This window comes from Bactrocera neohumeralis, chromosome 5, assembly GCF_024586455.1.
Source record: "Bactrocera neohumeralis isolate Rockhampton chromosome 5, APGP_CSIRO_Bneo_wtdbg2-racon-allhic-juicebox.fasta_v2, whole genome shotgun sequence".
NCBI lineage: Eukaryota > Metazoa > Arthropoda > Insecta > Diptera > Tephritidae > Bactrocera > Bactrocera neohumeralis.
Window position 1 is genome coordinate 65,020,497 of NC_065922.1, and position 21,269 is coordinate 65,041,765.

General features: G+C 34.6%; 1 protein-coding gene across 3 annotated transcripts in view; it reads left to right on the forward strand.

The window, feature by feature from the left end:
• LOC126759147 (protein sprint) overlaps positions 1 to 21,269 on the forward strand; it is a 282,986-nt gene that overhangs the window by 239,309 nt on the left and 22,408 nt on the right. For all 3 annotated transcript variants that reach the window (XM_050473803.1, XM_050473802.1, XM_050473801.1), the window contains exons 5-7: positions 11,495 to 12,899; positions 12,979 to 14,109; positions 14,169 to 14,360. In XM_050473803.1, coding sequence (XP_050329760.1) covers positions 11,495 to 12,899; positions 12,979 to 14,109; positions 14,169 to 14,360 — 2,728 coding nt within the window. The remainder of the gene's footprint in view (positions 1 to 11,494; positions 12,900 to 12,978; positions 14,110 to 14,168; positions 14,361 to 21,269) is intronic.

Genomic DNA, 21,269 nt, shown 5'->3' on the forward strand with positions numbered 1-21,269 from the left:
ACCACTTTGAAAACGTTGAAACCACTCGTGCGCTCTGCTACGGGATAGGCAATCGTCGCCATAAACTTATTTCATCAATTGAAACGTTTCGGTAAAAGTTTTACCAATTTTAAAACAAAATTTAATTTTGGCTCTTTGTTCGAAGCTCATTTTCGCACAGATAACACAAACATACTGACACTTAAAACGCAATAACTTGACTTCCAATCTATGATTTCCAAATTCTCACTGGACAATCGATAAAGATAGCAGATTCTAACGCACCTGTCAACATATAGGTGGCGCCACCAGGGGGCACTAGATTCAAAAAGTCCTTTTCCTTCTTTACTTTGCAACGCTCCTTGTACAACTAATTACACACTATCATCAACTACTCGCTCTCACAGAGATGAGGGGTTATGTTTACTATGTCTCTGTCATAAATTTTACAGTTAATGCTATCAAAAAACATGACTTCTAATATAAGAAAGAGCAAAGGGAATTTGGGTTCTAACTGACTAAACACTTAGCCCTTCAAACAGTTTATTAAGAAAGCAGCAGAGCTAACAATTTAACCTAGCAATAGAATATCAGGTCCCAAACGTTTTTATTCTTCAAAAGTGATATCAAAAAAAATTACTGAAAATTTACATATTTCTTAACTGAGTACGTTTTAAAGCAAAATGTATTTCTTTCCTTTAAATTTGATTTGATTATATGTATATTAATGCAATCTTTAACGTTACATTTTTGAATGAACATTAGTACTTTGTCTCGAAATAGATCTACATTTCAATAATTTTTTTCAACGAACATTTTTTTGAAGCCTGCAAATAGAGAAATATCCCTAAGACCGAGCATAGAGGTATGGACGTATGTAGTTAGAAGCAATACCAAGCCATATTTTATAATTTGGAGTATAATGTGTCGATTGTGGCTTCACGCGACGTTTACTTTGCAGAGATCTTTTTTTTCCAATATTCAAGAACGATATAGTAACCAACTTACTCCAATGATAGAGAGTCAGCTATTCATCCGAAACTTTGCAGATTTTTCGATATTTTCACCCATAACTAGCACTTTTGTACCAAACTGTATTCCATGAAGTTTTTCATGCAATGAATGTTCCAAATTTATTAATATTTGTAAACAAGTGTTCCTTTATTAGGAAATTTTGGTACTTTAATAGATAAGCCGTCATATAGTACACACAACAAGAGGGCGAATCGAACATGTAACTGGTATAAGGAACTGCCTTGTTTAAATAAAAACAACTGTTATAAAGCAGTAAGAAAATCACAAATAAATTTCAATAAATTTAGATGTAAAAAAATTCTGTTATAAATAAACACAGAAACGATGTCAAATAGAACTGACAAAGCTAAAAATAAACAATTGGTAAAAATCACTAAATATGTCATAAGCAATTTAAAATTAACTGGTATAAATAAGAAATATTCGCATAATCACAGAATAAACTGGTATAAAGACAACAGTCTGATGTAATAAAATAGAAAGAATTGGTATAAATAAATAATTACATAATATGGTATAAATAACTGGTATAAAAAACTGGTATAAATCGTTAAATTTAATAATTATTTTAAAATTAACTGTTGTAAGAAAAAAATAATATCATAATCATAAAAGAAACTGGTATAAGTCAAACATTAAAAAAAAAATTATAAGGTAGAAAGAATTGATATAAATAGAGAATTACATAATCACATGTAAAAACTGGTATAAATCATTAAAATTTTATAAATAATTTTAAATTAGCTAGTATAAATAAAAATATCGTTAAAATCACAGAAATAACTGATATAACTTAAGTAGTGACATGGGCAAAAGGAAAAAACTGGTATAAATAAAGAACATTAATAAACTAGAAGTGAATAGAACAAAATATGCTGACATAACTGATCAAACATAAAAAACTGGTATAAACCAATAATTGCATAATACATACAAACAACTTGCATAAGCTAAATATACTAATATATTTACATAACAATATCATAGTAAACTTTTATACCACTTTTTTATACCATTTTATAGCGATGTCCAAATAACTGTTCTTATTAAATTATACTGGTTGGCTATGTTATTGCTTTCTCGGTTATGAGAACAATGCTCAAAAAGAAAGAACATATACATTACATACGTGGAAAGAAGTAATGAATCGAGAACCATCATTCTTACCTCAAATATACCTTACATTTTACTATCCATACATGCATACGGTACATACCATATCCCTAACGGTCATTTCAACAGCACTTAATGCTACAACATATGATATAAAATAATCACACCATTCTCATTCGCTCAACTAAGCCCCTCGAGCGCATCCTTTGCTCTCCCATCAACATTTCATTAACAAATATTGCAATAGCAATAAATTGTGCAATACTCACAGCGCTGCATAGCTCGTACAATGTATTGCCTTGTTTTGTTAGTTAAAATTACTTGTGTGTTGCATGCAACACGAACATCAAGCGTGCATTATATTGCAACAATTGCTTTGGTTGGTCGTGGGCAAAACTGCAAATTGCATATTATTTGTGTGCGATAAATTTTCTATACAAATTTAATGTGAGTGGAGCGTGCGAATGTGCAGGTACTCGTACATACTCGCATATACGCGCACATACTCCTTCAAACATATAAGCAAATATTTAAATAATGAATTTTCAAAAGCGACGAAAACGTTGCCAACATTTCGGTCGTTTGTTTTGTGTATGTAAAATTTAATATTTACTGCTAACGAGCTATTTTGTAATAAACTTACAGAAATTATTTATATAAAGTATGCAATTTGCTTGGAGTGCTTATCGCAGTGCAGCTGGTCTCAAAATTTTACTGTAATTTGGTGGGACTGAAAACGACATAACGGAGTTAGGCAAAATAGTGGTGGAATTTTGCTCTAACCTCCAAATAAAATACCTCGTGTATTGAAATATGAAAACTCTTTTTCCTTCTTATAAATTATGAAACTCAAATTTTTGAATCTTTAAAATGTAGTTTTGAAGTTTAAAAATTTATTATTGTTGGTTTTACATTTTTTAAAGTCATATTTGTATTTTAGAATAAATATTTCAACCTTTGACTTTGATCAAAATTTTTCAGTTTTGAAGAATAAAAGTTTCGAATCTTGGTATTCTGGTCTAGAAATTTAAAAAAATCGAAATTTTTTTTTTATATTTTCAAAGTTTATCTATTCAAGAATATGTGTACAGGAGAATTTTGCAAAATTTAAATTATTTTCGGAAATATAGGCATTTTTCTGACCCGGCATCCAAACTGGTTCGGCCGGAACTAATCGAACAAAAGACTTTACGCGAAACTTTAAACGCGTTTTTCTCAAAACTGATTTTTTCGAAACGATACCCACGATTTCTCAGGTTCTACTGGACCGATTTACTTGAAATTTTTATAGAGTCTTCTTTATAGGCTTGTCTATGGTCGCAAATAGCCCCATCCCCAACTTTTTATTTTTATTATTTTTAAAAAATTCGAAATAGTCAGAAAAAGTGATCCAAAGAAACTTTTTTTTCAGGCAGTCGCCATTTTGTGAAAAAAAAATTTCCCACTTTTCTGTAGTTCCGGCCATTGCGACATTATTCTAGATTAATAATCTTTTTTTTTTTGGTTTCAGATAACTAGGAGGGTTGAAATCATGGGTATGGTCACGTGGAAATTTTTAGAGACCCCCACTTCGTCAGCTCATAATTTTTGAAATTTTTTACTTTTTTTAGTTTTTAATTTTTTTCTGTACTCTTCTAAAATTAACAAATAACTGATAAAAGAATGGATAGTCAAAATATTCATTGCCTTTTTTTTACGACACTTTAAAAATTACCTGAAATTCATGACCCCCCATGACTAGACCAGAATACCCCCAGAATAAGTTTGAAGATTTGACGTTTTCTTTAACCTGTAAGTAAAATAAGCCGTGAACTAAATTGTTTTTGTATTTCAAACATTAATTTCCTACTTAACTTTGAACTCCCTCTGGTATCGTAAAGGACCAAACTGGTCTATGCGTGGCTTATTGGCCTACCAAATTAACCTAACCTAACTCTGAAGTTATTATTCTTTTGAGTTTTGGAAATACAGTTTCGAAATTTGAAAATTGAAATTTTGAAGCTCAAAATTAAGTGATAGTTAAGAATTTTAAATTCAAAACTCTATATGTTTTATATTTTTTGGTTTGAAAAATATCTGAGTAAAAAATATTTTGATATTTTGACTTTGATTTGGAGTTTTGTGATATTTTTTTTTAAATCATTACTTAATACAGGGTCAAAAATAATTATTATTTGAGCTGTATAAACTTATCACTCGCACCCTTTCAGTATCTGTGAGCGCAATATTCAGAAAACGAAATTCGTCTACGCAAATTGTGCAATTGAAAGCTGGAAAATAATTCTTACCTCAAACAATCAATTCGTTCAACTTTTTACAAAAAAATATATGTATAAGGCGTACCCAAAGCTCAGTTAGTTACTATTATTTATGCTTTCTCTCTCAACTCTATTCGGGCTATTTAATTATCCATCCAAACCACCGGCTAAATACTCAGCATTTTCTCAATTCAATACAATTTTCGTTTGGTGCTTCTTTTCTGCTCGAAATTAACTAACAATAATTCAATGCCTGCAGTCGTAATCTTTGCCATTTTGCACAATTAATTTACGCCAAATACCTAGCAGTCAAATACACAAGCCAATATTTTAATTTGTGCTGCTACTGCCCTGCCATTTCCACAGTTGTCCAACGTCGCTATTGTCTAGCAATTTAAAATGCACACAACGACACACAGACACTTTCAAAACAGAGAAAAGGAAATAAAGTTGAATGCCAGAATATTTCTATTGTCTTTTGCTGAGATTTCTCACATCGTTAGCGCACGTTTTCCGGTCCTCCACATCGAAATCACAAATTGCATTTCCGGCATAAATACTCAGTAGACCGGCCCGATCAACGACCCACCAGCAGCGCCGGCAAGACAAACTCCCAGCGGAGAGCATATTGTGACACACCCCTGCAATACTTCATTCTGTGACTGATAGTGAAATATTTGCAGCGCAAAAAATGGACGAAAAATTGTAGAAAACGAACACTTGCATCCGGCGGCTGAGGCGCACAAACAACGTTTGGTCAGCCAAAAAATCGAAGTAGACGGAAATTGAATCAATGAAGATAGTAAGCCAATGCAATAAAGACATTCCAGTGTGCAGAAAAATGTGATTGTGGCACGCTTTAAGTGGATATTAAATTTGGCTAGTAGCTGAAGTGTTTTTTGTCGCTACCTAAGGAGGGACTAGAGACAGGAAATGGTCGAAATATAAAAGAAAAATCAGAAAACCAAAGCTACTAGCAGCTAAGTTATGCTCTTATACTCACATGTAATTGAATTCCGTGCTTCAAAGTGTAGGTAACACAATAAAATTGATCCCAAAAATAGCTTCAAATAACCACACACAAGTGGGTTGACGTGGCGTATGAGTAACATTATTGGTGGAATAGAAATAAGCTACTGTAGATTTGCAAATTTAAAAAAATATATTATTATTATTTAATGTTATTTTACAGCAACAAATATTGTGTTTTGACTTTTTTATCAATCACGTGATCAACTGCACATATAAATTTTTGAAGTTATGGACTAAATTTAGTCAAGAATTTAAAGAAAAAACCGCAAAAAGCAGCTTCCAGCAGCTAGTTATGCACTTCCTCCACATCTGATTGAATTCTGTGCTTGAAAGTGTAAATAACACAATAAAATTGATTACAAAAAGGCTGAAAATAACCACACAGTAGTGGGTTAGCGTGGCGTATGAGTAACATTTTGCACTTTATACGTTGTATGAAAATTTAAAATTTGTAAATAAAAATTTAATTTTTTATTTATTTGTATGTTATTATTTCACTATATAATTGTGAATAAATGCTATATTTTTAACATTTTTCAATCAGTTAATCAATAGCACGCATTCACCGTATGAAAGAGAGCATTTAAAGGTTATATATGTACATAGACTTATAGTATAGATATTTGGGGTCTTACTGGAGAGCTAAAATAACTGTTTTGCATAGGTTTTGCTATCCTATGTGAATTTAATTATTAAGTTAAGTTACTGCTGTATGAGTTGTCCATCGTTTTTAAAAGTAATATCGCTGGAAAATAAATTTCCGCAGCTGAATATTGCACAAATGTTGCCGACAGTTGATACAAAAATGCGCTTCCTATAACAGTTTTGATAATTTTGCAAGTTTTTGAAACCTCAAGGAGAATTTATTACTTTTAAACTAAAAACGTATTCATTTTGATTGCTTGAAATTACCTTCTTCGCCTATAAGGCACTAAAAGAATTCTGACAGCCAACTTATTTTATATAAATTGATGACATAATTAGTATATGAGGTATTTTATTAAGCGATGAAGTCTTAACATTTTCTTTTGTTCGCCATGTCTTAGCTAAAATTATAGAAAAATTTATATGGAATTCTGATCTCTGAGAGATTTTATTATTTCTGAGCTTTAAAGATGTCTTGTAACAAAAGAATGGATCTATTGTATAGTCACTAAGGTCACCTCCTTATTTAGTTAATCCCTATTTAGTTAAGGGGTGACCTTAGAGTATATATATCCGTTTATTTGTATTAGTAATATATACTTGTAGATATATATTAATACTTATTATGTATATACAAATCAGTATTCAGCATCCAAGAGCTACAAGCATCTTTACACCCTTAACTAAACTATTGCCAATGCTCCTAAAGAGCTCATGAATATCACTAAAATTTTAGTTTAAAATACTTGCCATACTTTAGTGCGCTCCTACACATACATTCCACTTACACATACACAATATTCACAGTTATATTAACTCTCCATCACTTTATTATAAACTCGCCGTTCTCACTTTATTTGTCATTCGCTCGCTTGCGGCCAAAAGCGTCTGCAATTCACTTTAAATTGGTCTATGTATGTGTATGTGAGTGTCCAAAAAGTTAACTGTAAACTGCAGCGCATTCGAGCCAAAGCAGGGTTTAATAAATATGCTTAAACTCAAAAATATATACGGTGCACTTGCGTTCGGTTAGCTGGCGCTTTGTAAATGTGTTTGTGCGCATTACTTTTACTACTGCTGCTTTTAGTTGTTGTTGCTCTCGATAGAGTTGTTGTTATGATGGTATAAATTTCAGTCTGTGACTTTACTTGCGTCGTAAGAGCACTTTACTGAAGCTGTATACTACTGCAACGTGCTAGCTGCCAGTTATCCTGGTTGCTAGTCCATTAAGTAGCATATTTTGTGGCAAATAGAAACTGTACATTTATTTGTTATTTTGTACAGTAGTCGAAAATTTTTTAGATTGTTTGTGTAAACAATTTTTTTTATTTAAAATTTCAGTATTTTTATGTTCGTCAGCTCATAGTGTCGATCGGGAATCGTTTTGTACTTGTTTATTTTCAAAATACTCATGGCAAATAATATTATATACATAATTTATTAATAATATATACAAAATCAAAAAAAAGTAGACAAATAGTTAATAATTTGAAACTAGTGATGAAGTGACTGGAAAATCAATGAAAATGTTTTAAAATTTGATTAAATAATATTCAAAGTGTAAATATAATACAAATTAAAAAAAAAAACAATGTTAAACGAAATATGAAAAATATAAACTAAAAATTATTAAACATAAAAACAATAAAAAATTTGAAACAAAAAAATTAAAAAATATGAATTATGAATAAAATTTGTTTATTAAAAAACTATAAATATAAAAATAAAAAAATATGAAACAAAAAAAATTAAAAGATATATTTTTTTAAATCGATTTTTTTAATAAAAATTCTATATTTTTTTCAATTCATGTTTTTTTTCATAAAAATTGAAACAATTAAGTTCTAAAAAATAATAATACCTTAAAAATGGAAAAAAGATTATAATCTTCTCTTAAATAACATAAATGAAAAAAATAATAATTTTATAAAAAAAAAATGTTAATAATTTTTTAATTTCAATTTTTTTTATCTAAAGGAATATAAAGTTTTTTACATAACTTTTAATCAAAAAATATTTTTTTAAATCGATTTTTTTAATAAAAAATTCTAAATTTTTTTTCAATTCATGTTTTGTTTTCATAAAAATTAATCAATTAAGTTCTCAAAAATAATATTACCCTAAAAATGGAAAAAAAATTTTAATCTTTTCTTAAATAACATAAATGAAAAAAATAATAATTTAAAAAAACAAAGGTTAATAATTTTTTAATTTCAATTTTTTTTATTTAAAGGAATATAAAGTTTTTTACATAACTTTTAATCAAAAGATAAATTTTTTTAAATCGATTTTTTTTAATAAATAATTATTAATTTTTTTTTCAATCTATGTTTTTTTTTCATAAAAACGTGAAAAAATTAAAAAAGTTTATATTTTTTTTTAAATAACATGAAAAAAAAAATAATTTTATAAAAAAAAATGTTAATAATTTTTTAATTTCAATTTTTTTTATCTAAAGGAATATAAAGTTTTTTACATAACTTTTACATAAATATTTAATTTTTAGAATTTCTAGAAACAATTTTAAGGAAAAAAACTGAAATGAGGTAACACAAAATGCTTTACTAGAAATATAATAAAAAATGTAGAATTGTTACAAAACTTTATAAAGTTGTTTTTAAGTCAATTTCCCATAACCATTAAATAATTAATTTAAATAGAAATAAAAAAGGCTAACTTTCATGTTTTGTGAGCATTTTTATAAAACTTTAAAGGTTACAAAAGATTCAATATCTTAATTTTGAAAATAAAAAAGTTCATTTAACTTAAAATAAATATAATTTATTTTTTCTTGTCAAAATTTTAAGCAAAAGTAAAAGAGTAATCCAAAATATAATATATTTTAATTTTCAAAATTCAAAGTTGTATTCTCAATGAATTAAGATACAATGAATTGTAATAAAATCATAAAAAATAAACAAGAAATTAAACAAAAAAATATAAAACAAAAAAAATTAAAAGATATGTTTTTTTAAAACCGATTTTTTTTTCAATAAAATTTTTTGCAATTCATGTTCTTTTCATAAAAATTTAAATAATAAAATAAATTTAATTTTTTGTTTAAATTTTAAGCTAAAGTAATTAAAAACGTTCATTAAAACTTTCAATTCTAAAATTTTACTAAAAAATAAATTATTTAAAATTTAAACATAAATATAAAAAACTTAAAAATAGTAAAAGAATTATATCAGTAATATAAAATTAAAATATTAAAAAAAAAATTTAAGTTATTAAATTAAATTTATTAAATTTTTGCAGATAAGTCGAGATTAAGGAAATATAAAAATTTACTCTATTAAATTTAATATATTTTTTTTTAATATTTTAATTCCAATTACTATATGTTATTCTTAAATATTTGCAAAAAAATTAATTATTCAAATTATTATAAAATATTTAAATTTCTAAAATCCAAAATTGCCTTGCTTGTTTATTGTAAATTTAACTGAATTCCCTTTACTTTTTGCCGCCAACTTAAACGCATTACCCACGACAAACAACAACTGACCATTCATTTGATGTATTTAATGCGAAAGTATTTAACGCCCCCTGGTAATGCATATTAAATCAAATCACATGCAGGCATACACAAATATTGTGACACCAATAACAACCAACTTCAGCACTTTCTCCTACAACGGAAAAACCAAACACTTTTCCGAGTACTTTTGCTGCCCGCTAGTTGTCTGTAAAGTTTTACAACAACAACAACAATGTGTTAAATAAAATCTCATTTAAATAAGCGAACGCACAAAATTCATAAGCAGTTGGCTGAGCAGTCAGCAACCCAAAGGCGACACATCAATTGCGTTGTTATTGTTGTTGTTGCTTATTATGCTCACTTCAGTGTGACAGACGCACTTGAGCGTTAATTTCGTCGATTTCATTTTCAAAATTCTCCCATACACATACACACTCTTACTCACTCTTTGCGAAATCACTTGATTCCTACACATTACTCATACGCCGCGTAGCACCGAACGAGTGTAAGCAACAGCATGCACGGCACAAGTCTCGACCGGAAGACAAAACAAAAGTTTTCCCCAGCAGCAGTCTCTAGCTGCAATGAAGTGTTGCCCTTACATTTTTGACGTTAGTGTGTGTGTGCTGTGTGCGAGTGTGAGCGCGTTAATGTAAATGGCTGCGTACAAAAGACGCGCGCGTCTGAGTGATGAGAATATTTATCATTGTTATTATGATATGAAATTTATGTGCAGATTTTTAACGCAACATTAAATCTGCGCTGCTGTTGGCGGGTGTGATTTGTGCGACAGTTGGAGAAGGAAATAGAAAAGGAAGGTAGTGACTTTTACAGCAGCAAATATCTAAGAAAGCAACCTTTGTTTGGCAGATAATGCATCAAAGATATTTAGAAACAGGGAAAAAACTGTTACACCAAAGTTTTAATACCCTTCACAAATATAAAATATTCCTTAGAAGAACTTGATTTTGATTCGTCAGTTTATATGGCAGCTATACGCTATAGTGGTCCGATCTGAACAATTTCTGTGGAGATTACACCACTACCATAGGCAATAGCCCACGCCAAAATTGGGCAAGATATGTCGTCAAATGAAAAAGTTTCCCATACAAACGCCAGATTTAGATTGTTCAGTTTACATGGCAGCTATATGCAATGGTGCTCCAATCTGGACAATTTCTTCGGAGATTGCACCATTTCTTTAGACAAAAGTCCATGCCAATTTATTTGCAGATAATTTGTCAAATGAAAAAAGTTTTCCTACAAGCACTTGATTACGGTCGATCAGTCTGTATGGCAGCTGTCGGCGGTTTCATCAAATGAGCAACTTCTTGGTAAAAGAATGATGTCTGCAAAATTTCAGAACGATATCTCATAAACTGACAGACGGACGAACGGACAGATAGACATGACGACTCAGTTCGCCATGCTGATCAGTTATATATATATTTTATAGGATCTCCGATGTTTCCTTCTGGGTGTATCAACCTTCGTGGTTTAGGGTATAAAAAGTAAAGTAATGCTGAAAGTCAGGATCTTTAGCCATAATACAGCAACCTCTCGCATTTTCATAAAGTAAATGAATGGCAAACTCAAATTTATATTCATTATCCGGCGGGTTCACATACATATTTTAAGAGTTATGCCAAATTAGGCATACTTCTCAACCGTTTATCAATTTTTATTCCAGACATTGCTGGAAATACTAAGCACGGTCCAAAAGATACATGTCATAATCAGTTCATAGATGCATCTTCAACCTTATTTTTTTAACAAACAACAGGTAGCTAAAGAAACTGTTACATGTCTCGAGATTAAACATATTTCAGGAAATGGCTTTTATGCAGTTCTCGTTTTCCCACTTTTGCTATTCATCTTGATTTTTTCCTCTATACAATAAAATGTCAACACTATATATCACGAACTCACTACCGTATCCTCTCTTTTGCAGAATTTCATTGTGCGCGGCTCCAGTCAACCCAACACTATGGCCGTTTCGGTGCGTCTGCCTCCGGACACTGGTCCCTACATTGAACACTATTTGATACAATCAAACGACGGCATATTGAGCTTGGAGAGCTCGCGTTTCACATTCGATTCGATACCGGCACTGATCGCACACTATGCACAATGCTGCGATGAGCTGCCGGTACAATTAGTACTGCCACGCGCTTTGCGCGAAGTTAAAAATCGCCAACAACTCTCATCACTGGCGCTCTTGGGTCAGGAGTTCTGGCGTTATCCGATGTCTTGCCCGAAGCCACAAGAGTCAGAGGCTAATCTACTCGATGCTAAATCACCAAACTCATTGACAGAGACCAGCGGCTTGGGCACAACGGTCTTCAGTAGCAATTCTGCCGCACCACAATCGTCTAAGATCTTCAGTCCAACCAGTAATCTGGCCGGTCTTTTCAGTCAGGCCGGCACGCCATCGGATACCACTTCGAGCATGAGTTCTTTCACTACAAGCGGTGGTCCACAAATGCAGCTAATGAGTCCCGAATCGGTGGACTCAGTAATATTAACAATGTCACCGGTAGACGTTAATAATCATTGTAACGGCAATGCTACTTTAACGGCTGATAGTGCATCGGCTACGAATGGCAATCTCAGCACTTTTAAATCGAATAATATTCTGCCGGTAACAGCTAAAGGTATTAAAATGAACGCAGATAATGGCATACGGCCACGACGTCCCAAGCCACCGAACACGCTGAATTTAGACCTGCGCAAACCGCCGGCACCACCTTTGCGTTGCTTTAAGCCACTCACACCCAGCAGTCCACTACCATCGGAACATGGCTTGAGCGCGGCCAATAATTTCACGGTGACCACCACAGTCACATTTTCAATGGAGAACAATAACTCACCACATTTTGTCGAGGTAACCACGCCAGCGGCAGCAAATAACATGATCACACCAAGCGCGCTCAACTCGAACGCAACTTTCCAAACATTCTCGAAACGTCTCTCACCGGAGGGCGAATGCAAAGACACGCTCTCTTCACAGGGTTCTTCGAATGGCAGTCGCTGGCAATCGCAGAGCAGCAAAGACTCGAATCACAGCCAAAGGAAGATACTATCACCATGCTCGGCCAGCACACCAACCAGCGCTATGGGCAGCAGCGGCAGCAGCAAATCACGACGCACCAAAATGCGCAAAGAATCCCAACACTACAAAGAGTCGGACATATTGGAAAGCCCACAAATATATTGCCGCAGCGCGTTGGGCGATAAAATTAGCGACTATGAAGATCTATGGACACAAGAATCCAACGAACGTACTGGCCTGCTCACGAGTTTTAAACCCACCGAAGGTGCACAAGGAAAGCGTCCGGATCTGCTCGCCGAAACACGTAATGCTTAAATTACTTACAAATATATATAGTACATAAGTAGTTGAAATTGATTCACAAATTTCACTTTTATTTACAGCCACAATTACTTCCCTAAGCGCCAACTTGCTCTCACCTGCCAATTCCACTGCCAACTCCGCCAGTCCGCCACGCAATGGTGATGCCTCGCCCACGCCCACGCCCACTGCCGATGCCGATGCTTGCGATACCCAGCAACTGATACAATTCTCTGCCGATGCACAGCCACGTTCGCGTGCTGGCCTACTCTTGCCCGGACTGATGAGCCAATCTCTCTCCGAAGATCAATTCAAGGTTTGCGAACCGACTGAAGGCGACACTACACCGACCGCAGACACGCCTGCCTCACGCAGCAAACAAGGTAGTCCCTTCTATGCTGAACCAGCGGATGCACTGCGTGAAGCCGGTCTCACAACTGCCAGCATACTGCGTCGCTCTCAACGTGGTCCGCTCTTGCCAGCAAACCATCGGCATTCCGAACCGCCTAAAAGCGGTCTAGCGCGCACACCCATGTGTCCGTTGTTGATACCCAAAGAGTTCGATAAAATCGCTGGCAGTCTTGATGAGTTGAAGAAAAAGCAACAACAACAGCAGCAACCGCAGGCGCAGCAAGCACCAGCACAACAACAGCCGACAAAACGGGCACGTGGCCGTTTTGACCAATGGCAATTGGATAGCAGTTGGGAATTTGTGCGCAAACAAGATGGCGATGGTGATTATGATGAGAACGCAGCTGAGCATAATCCCAATAACAATTATGGTGATTACGATACTGAGGAACAGTGGCGTCAGCAGCCAACAAGTACGCAGGAAAAAGAGAATTCATTGGGCCGTGAGGCCAACAAGGAAAATAAGCATAAACCGTTAACTGTACATCAAATAATTGCAAAACACTTTCCCGATTTAAATCTGCCCGAGCTAATACATTGCTCTACTCCGCCACAACAAGCATATCTACAACAACAACATAACGGCCAGAATGGGCAAAAGCAATTAAACGAACATCACGGCAGCCAGAAATCTTTCGACAGTCAGACTGGTAGTCGCCTCTCGTCCTACGACAATGTCGGCGGCACATATTCTTTTTGCCAGTCATATTGCAACGGCATTGATTCGGCGCAATCGGATGATGGTACAGTGTTCTCGGAACCGTGGGACTCATCGCAATGGGACTCCATCAATCCACAGGATGGTGAGTCTGCTTACTTACGATATTCTTAAACATCCTAACCCTTTCAAATATTGCTTTAGATGCCACCATCACTTCGGACACCATACACTTTTCGAAATGTCGACCCGTCGTCTCAGAAGATGATACCATAATTGAAGAATTGAGCACCAAAGAAAGTAATCAAGACACATTGAAAGCAAAGAAGTCGAATAGCAGGCAAAAGGTTGCAACAATTTTACGGAACCCAAGCATGCGAGATCGCGAAATTTTGCGTAAGTACCAATTTTATTTATTATTTTGAAATAAGACAGGGCAGTACAAGAGGAACAACTAAATATTTTTTACCGTTATTTATCGAGCTCAATAAGTTCCAATCAGGGATCACATGTCATGCCATCGTTCTTTAGTTATACGATTTCTCTACAAATTTGCGAGACGTTGAATGGAACTAATAAAATTCTAGAGATGAGGGACACATAAAATTATAAGCAAGCATCAGTCTTATCCTAGTCTGTTCTACGTTTTCGGAAGTAACCACGATTTTGGTACAATAAACTGTTACAAAACAGCATTGTGGACCGAATGTTAAATATAATAACCAAAAATCGAGAAATTGCAAATTATCTACAAATTTATATATACCTAGGGACCTCTAGCTTCTTGATCTCTGATGAATAGACCATAATAAACAGTTTTTATTGGCTACAGTTCACATTTTTATATGTTTGAGATAACCGAATTCAAGCTTTTCTAATTATGTTCCCATATAGACTACCATAAAAAGGCTTGGTACCACCTGTCGCCACATCTACTATAAATGCAAACTAAATACTCGTATAGAAAATTTGTTTTTAACTACCTACCTGCGCCAGACGGTTTTCTTTTATGCCATAGCCTAATTTCTTGAACAATGGCTCTACACTTTTCGTAGGTCTCTTCTTTTGCCAGTCACATTACGTACACAAACTCTATCGGAAACTTCTGTGGAGGGGACGTGGCTTTTGACGTGGGTTTTGACGTGGGTTTTGACGTGGGTTTTGACGATTTTAACGATGTTGGAGTGTCGTCAAGGATCTGGTTGAGATCGTCGATGTGGACTTAGTCAATACCATGTTTTCTTGGAGAGTGTTCGCGCTCTTTTGTGACATTTTTGTTACATAAGTTCTCATGGGAAATTGTATTCGGGGCCACTCAGAAGCTAATCAGGAGTTCTCTCAACTGAACCAATACGGCCAATTTGATGGTTCCATACTTAGAACGTACTTGAAGACTTATCAGGTCAGACAGAAACAGTCGGGACTTGCTTACTAAAGTAGCATAATACCACTTTCTCCAGCCCGAAAGCAAATGTGGATATTCAGTACTTAATCAGGATCTTAATGGTTCCAATGCTGATGATCACTAATTTCTACAAATGCCACCATCTATTGGGTAGGTATTCTCGCGAGACAGCCCTTTTGGGGTAGTGGATTCTTATTCCGGCCAATGGGGGAATCTATTCACCTCGTGACTGAAGATTCATGGAATGTTTGAGGTATTTTAAGCCGAACCATCCTCTTCTGTCAATCTAAATCAGTAGTTGCTTTTTAGGTATACACTGCTAACTTAAGATCTTCCGCCTTCCACAGTTCGCCAAGCTGCAGCACTTGGTGGCTGAGCCACGTCTGAGGTGGCTCCGTGCGATTTTTTTCTAGTTCCAGAAAAAAGAAAGCCTTAAAGCGCCGTCATATAAGATAAATGAAAATTACTGAAAGGGCTAAAGAATATCTCAAAACTCCCGTTAAAAAAATGTTTCTACGATTGGAAAAAGTGGTGGGAACTATTTTGAAGATGACAACTTTAATGTAGCAGAATTAATAAACGAAAATTCTTGTATTTTTTAGAACACATCTCGTATACATACCTCAGACTGCTGAAAACGAAAAATATTTTGCATTCTAACTGTGTTTTTTTGAAGCCAGTACCTTAAGTAGATAATTTACACTAATTAAATTTAGCAAACGTTTCAGACAGCTCATTAATTGAGTGGATTAGTAATTATCATTATTGTTATAGGCAATTTCTAAATTGATCCAATTCAGTGACTCTCTGAAAAACTTATTTAATAATAAAAATAGGCCATTTGCTGACCCAATTGGCGTGCTACCTAGAACACTTATTTAATCTTTCGTTTATTTAACATGTTTCTACTAAATATCATAAGGTGATCCATATCAAAGTTCCGAAACTTCAAATTTAATGGGGAATATTATTATTCGAAACAACATTCTTTGGCATTTATTTTTTGAAGATTTTCTCTTTCAAATATTGACCGCGGTTACGTGTCGGATGTCCCATCCGTTGAGTTCAATTTGCTATGAAACGAAGCGGGACTGTCCGAAAAGACTTTAGATTTTACATATCCCCACACGAAAAAGTCTAACGGTGTGATATCACACGATCTTTGTGGCCAATCGACCGACGCAAAACGTGAAATTATCTGCTCACCGAAGTGTTCCCTCAATAATCCCATTGATTGATGCGATGTATGGAAAGTGGCGCCGTCTTGTTGAACCAAATGCCGCCAAGATTACGAGCTTCAATTACAGGCATCAAATAGTCGGTTATCATGGGGCGATAACGGTCACCATTGACAAACCACGACAAACCGTATTTTTTCTGGATAAAATTGCAGATCTTCAAACTTCTCAGCTTGCTCTTCGTTCCACTTGCGGCAATTTTGCTTGTAAAAATTTGGCTCGAAAACGACGGATCTTCTTAGAACTGCACGCTTTCAATTTAAGAACTCGACGTAAAATGCGCCAAGTCGTTTCATGCGTCAGTTCTAGTTGCTGCGCACTGTTTCTTCACTGCATGCTGGACGTGGTCTATTCTGTCGAATATTATCCAATAATGAATGCTGGATCTCAAGACGGGTGATGGTTTCACGAAAAGTACGCTCAGTAGACCGATTATGTTGACCATAAGTTGAGATAAGTTGAGTTGTAAACAACGTAAATGTTTCCACGATGAAATGGCAAACAATACTGCTCAAAAATAACATGATAGCTTGACACGACTCACGCATGATCTGTCAAAAAAGGCTACTAAAAAAAGTATCTCTACTTGGATCACTCGTTACTTGTTTGAAAATAAAATAAAAGGTGTTATTATCAATTTCTTTTTTATTATACATATGTATTATATAAGAATCAAGAACAGCTGTTGACAAACGTCGAACTCACTTCTTAATTGCCGCAGCTAATTGACTTGCTTGAATATGGCTTTGGCAATTATACTAAGAAATGAATGGGCATTCAGGCTGCTTTTTAATGAAGTGTCCGCTGGTCATATTAAGTATAGCGGCGCGCTCCTATTTAATAACCCTTTACTGAAAAGCAAAAATATTATATACATATAATGGGTTGTCAAAAAAGTCTTGCGGTATTTTTATTGAATTTTTTTTTTATTGAAATTGAAATGAATTTTTGATAACTCATGCCCAGCTCTTGACCGATGCTACGGCTGCTACTATGCCGGTCTCTTTCGACCAATTCAGCGATTTTATCGCAATTTTCGACGACAGGCCTTCCGGAGCGTGGCGCATCTTCGACCACCTCTACACCAGAACGAAAACGTTGAAACCATCGTTGTGCGGTGGAAATGGAAACTGTATCTGGTCCATAAACTGCACAAATTTTATTCGCGGCTTGAGATGCATTTTTGCCTTTATCGTAGTAGTACTGTAAAATATGCCGTATTTCTCTTTTTTTTGCTCAATGTTTGCGACGCTATAACTCACGAACGACTTAAAAGAAACGACAATCAATCAAACAAACGTGTTAGCGCGTGAAATGAGTTTTCCTAAAGCTAAAACTAGAACTACGCGCTTTCAGCGACAACTAGCGAAAATACCGCAAGACTTTTTTGACAACCTAATATGTATGTTTTACATCGAAGTCGCCGATTTAAGGATTATTTAATTTTATTTGACGAAAATTATTTTGCTCCACTTTCCCGGAACAACCATTCAGTTTTTACCATGAAAGTAAATAATTAATTATTGATTAGATGTGAGTGCATGTGCACTTAACTAAAAATAAATATATACAAATTCGGGAGTGTGAGAAATTTGTACGCGCTATGCAAATATGCATATTTGCACTTCTCATCCATATGCCACGCTTAATTTCGAGATTTGAAAATCTCGGAAACTCAATGCGTATTGATAAAAGCCAAGTCGCTCTTTCGGCAACTCCAGCTCCAACAAGAACAACAATGTGTACGAAGCGCCTACAGCAGCGCTGCTGTGCAAATATTAGTTCCGCATTTTCGACTGTGCGCTCATCAGATTGTCACCGCTTGGCGTGACCGCGGCATTGTTGACGCCCGCCGTGACCTAAAATTAGAATTGCATATTTACAACATGCGCACACACACAGAGATATTCTCTTCTAGTACTTGTAGTTTGTGTACTTTTGTGCTATCACTTCGAAAATAATTACGCACTGACTAACTCGCTCCGCAAGGCGCTAGTGTGCGCTGAATGGAGTGTCAGCGCGGGCGGCTGCCGCGTCATCGCCGTCTTCGTTGTGCGTTGTCCGCGTTGCCGTCTGTCTGCGTCTGATAATGCTGCGCTGGGCGCACGCCACACTGACATTCGTCAACAATGTCTCGTTTTCATCTCAACTTTGAAGCAAAGTAATAAAACAAACAACAACAATCATATATAAGTAAATGCCGCATGCGCTTTTGAAATATAGTGGTGTTTTTGCTGTTCGTCTTGCACCCGCCGCTTCTAATCGGTTTTTATCAGCGCTAAGGGTATTGCGACGCAAAAATTACTCGAGTCAGCCTTTGTGCGCTGCATTTGGTTTGCCGCATACATACATATGTACGCGTATGCTTTCTAAGTAGTTGTGCCGTATTCGCGGCAATCGTGCCTCAAGCACGCATGTGTTTAGAAGCAGCAATGCTTTCGTCGACATTTTCATATTTTTTATTCGAAAATTTATTTACTTTTATTTCTATTAATGGTTCTGCTAATTATTAGCTTAACATTGAGCGCGTCTGTTGTTGTAATTGTTGCATGTTGCTTTTGTTTCTTGCCTTTTTTGAGTGTACTCTAGTTGGAAGTAGTTAGTTTGCTGTCATTTACTCTTGCAAATGTAAAGAAAGGAAATTCAATGATTATCTAAGGCGCACTCGCACTTTGCGGAACCGGTTAGAACTGGTATGCGCTTGAGTTGGAAGCGGTTAAAGCAAATGAGAGAGATTAGAAGTTATAGAATTGTAGGACCTTAGAAGTGAACTTTGGTACGCCTGCATTATTTTTATTTGTATTATTATAATTTAATTTTTTTTTTTAAGTGATAATAGTAAAAATTCTAATAACTATGTCTTCACAAGGGGTGTTTCAATAGGTTTGGTTTTATTTATATTTGCTATATAATAGTCGTTTTTAAATTATCATAAGTACTTTCGGCGGTAAGGTGTCTGTTCCGTTAAGAAGCCATCACACTCTGAGGATTGCTAGTTATTTTCAAAAATTTTCCAGATCTCAGATTTTTCCTCCTCCTAAATTTCGCAGTTTTATTTTATTTTACGCAAAGTTTCTTGTAAAAGGATTGTCATTTATTACTTATTCGGCGGGACCATACTCTTTACGATGAATACATATCAGCTTCAGCGACAGTGCCTGCAGAGGGGACGCTTAAAGTCAAGCCAAGCGCATTTCTCCATTTGCGCAACACGCGAATTTAGGCGCTAGGCCTCTGCATGATGACATTAAAGATATAAAAGTGCCTAATACCCCCCCTAATACCCCCAAAGTTTTAGGAAGAATCTTAAGGTAGCATCCATATTTTTCTTTTAACAGTCTTTATAAATATTGAATACTCGCTTATGTCGTACTTTTAATTGTTAATAATGTTACATAATAAAAATTTGTTTCGATTCTGGTCTTTGAAATTTGATAACTCAACCGCCATAGTGCATGGTGTTAACTGTATAACTCGGGATCGAACCGCGGCCGAAGCAAAGCGTTAAAGAAATGAAAAACAAGAACTTCGGGTTATTAACTTGGGTTGCGCCGAAGCTAGAATAACCTTCGAATAACCTTCACAAAAAAATTATATGCAAGAACTTGATTCCGATTGCTCAATTTGTATGGCAGCTGTATGTAATAGTGGTCCGATATCGGCAGTTCCGACAAATGAGCAGCTTCTTTCAAGAGAAAATGACGTTTGCAAAATTTCAAAACGATATCTTAAAAACTGAGGGACTTGTTCGTATATACATATATAGACGGCCAGACAGATTTTCTAATATAATAATGTAATATCCAAAGAAATTGTTCAGATCGGTTAACTATAGCATATAGCTTCCAAACATACTGAACACATAGTTACAAAAAGAAATGCACCTGTGAAGGGTATATTAGCTTCGGTGCAGCCGAAGTTAACGTTTTTTCTTCTTATTATATTATTTATGATGCGTCAGTCATTCAACCGATCTTTTTCTTATTTCGACTTTTGTTCCTACGTGTGTTCTGCAGAAGGAACTTAAATTATGTACATACGTATCCAAAAGGCATGCAATGACGAAATCCCGTAGACTCATCGCATTTATTGGCCATTTATTTATTCCAAATAATTATTATTTTTAGGCAAAAATAAATATTTATAAAATATATTTGTTCCAACCAAGTGAAGTCGTATGTAAATATATAAGACTCACACAATTTGTCGCTAATATATATGAATGTATATAGCAAATAAATTCGTAAAAGTACTACTTATTCTTATAATATAAATTCGCACATGCAGCTATCAGATTTCGTAAGTCTGCGACAATAGGCATCGTGTGGTGCCGCTAAACCTCGTGTACTCGTATTTGCTCTAAATCTCATCCGTTTCAAAAGTGTGTCAACATCACACATTAAACTTCACATATAATTATTCAATGAAATCAGTTTTATAATTAATTATTGATTCACACATTTAACTAACTAAATATGTATTTATGTGTGTGCAACAAAGTAACAATTTGCTATAATCATAATTAACTAAGAAAATAAGAAGAGCAAACTCTGACACTTTTATTTTTTATTGTTTCGAAAAGACCTTGCATTTTAGCGACGCGTGTGCGTACTTGTTTACGTATGTATGTACATACCACCGTTGCACTCAATAATATGCATC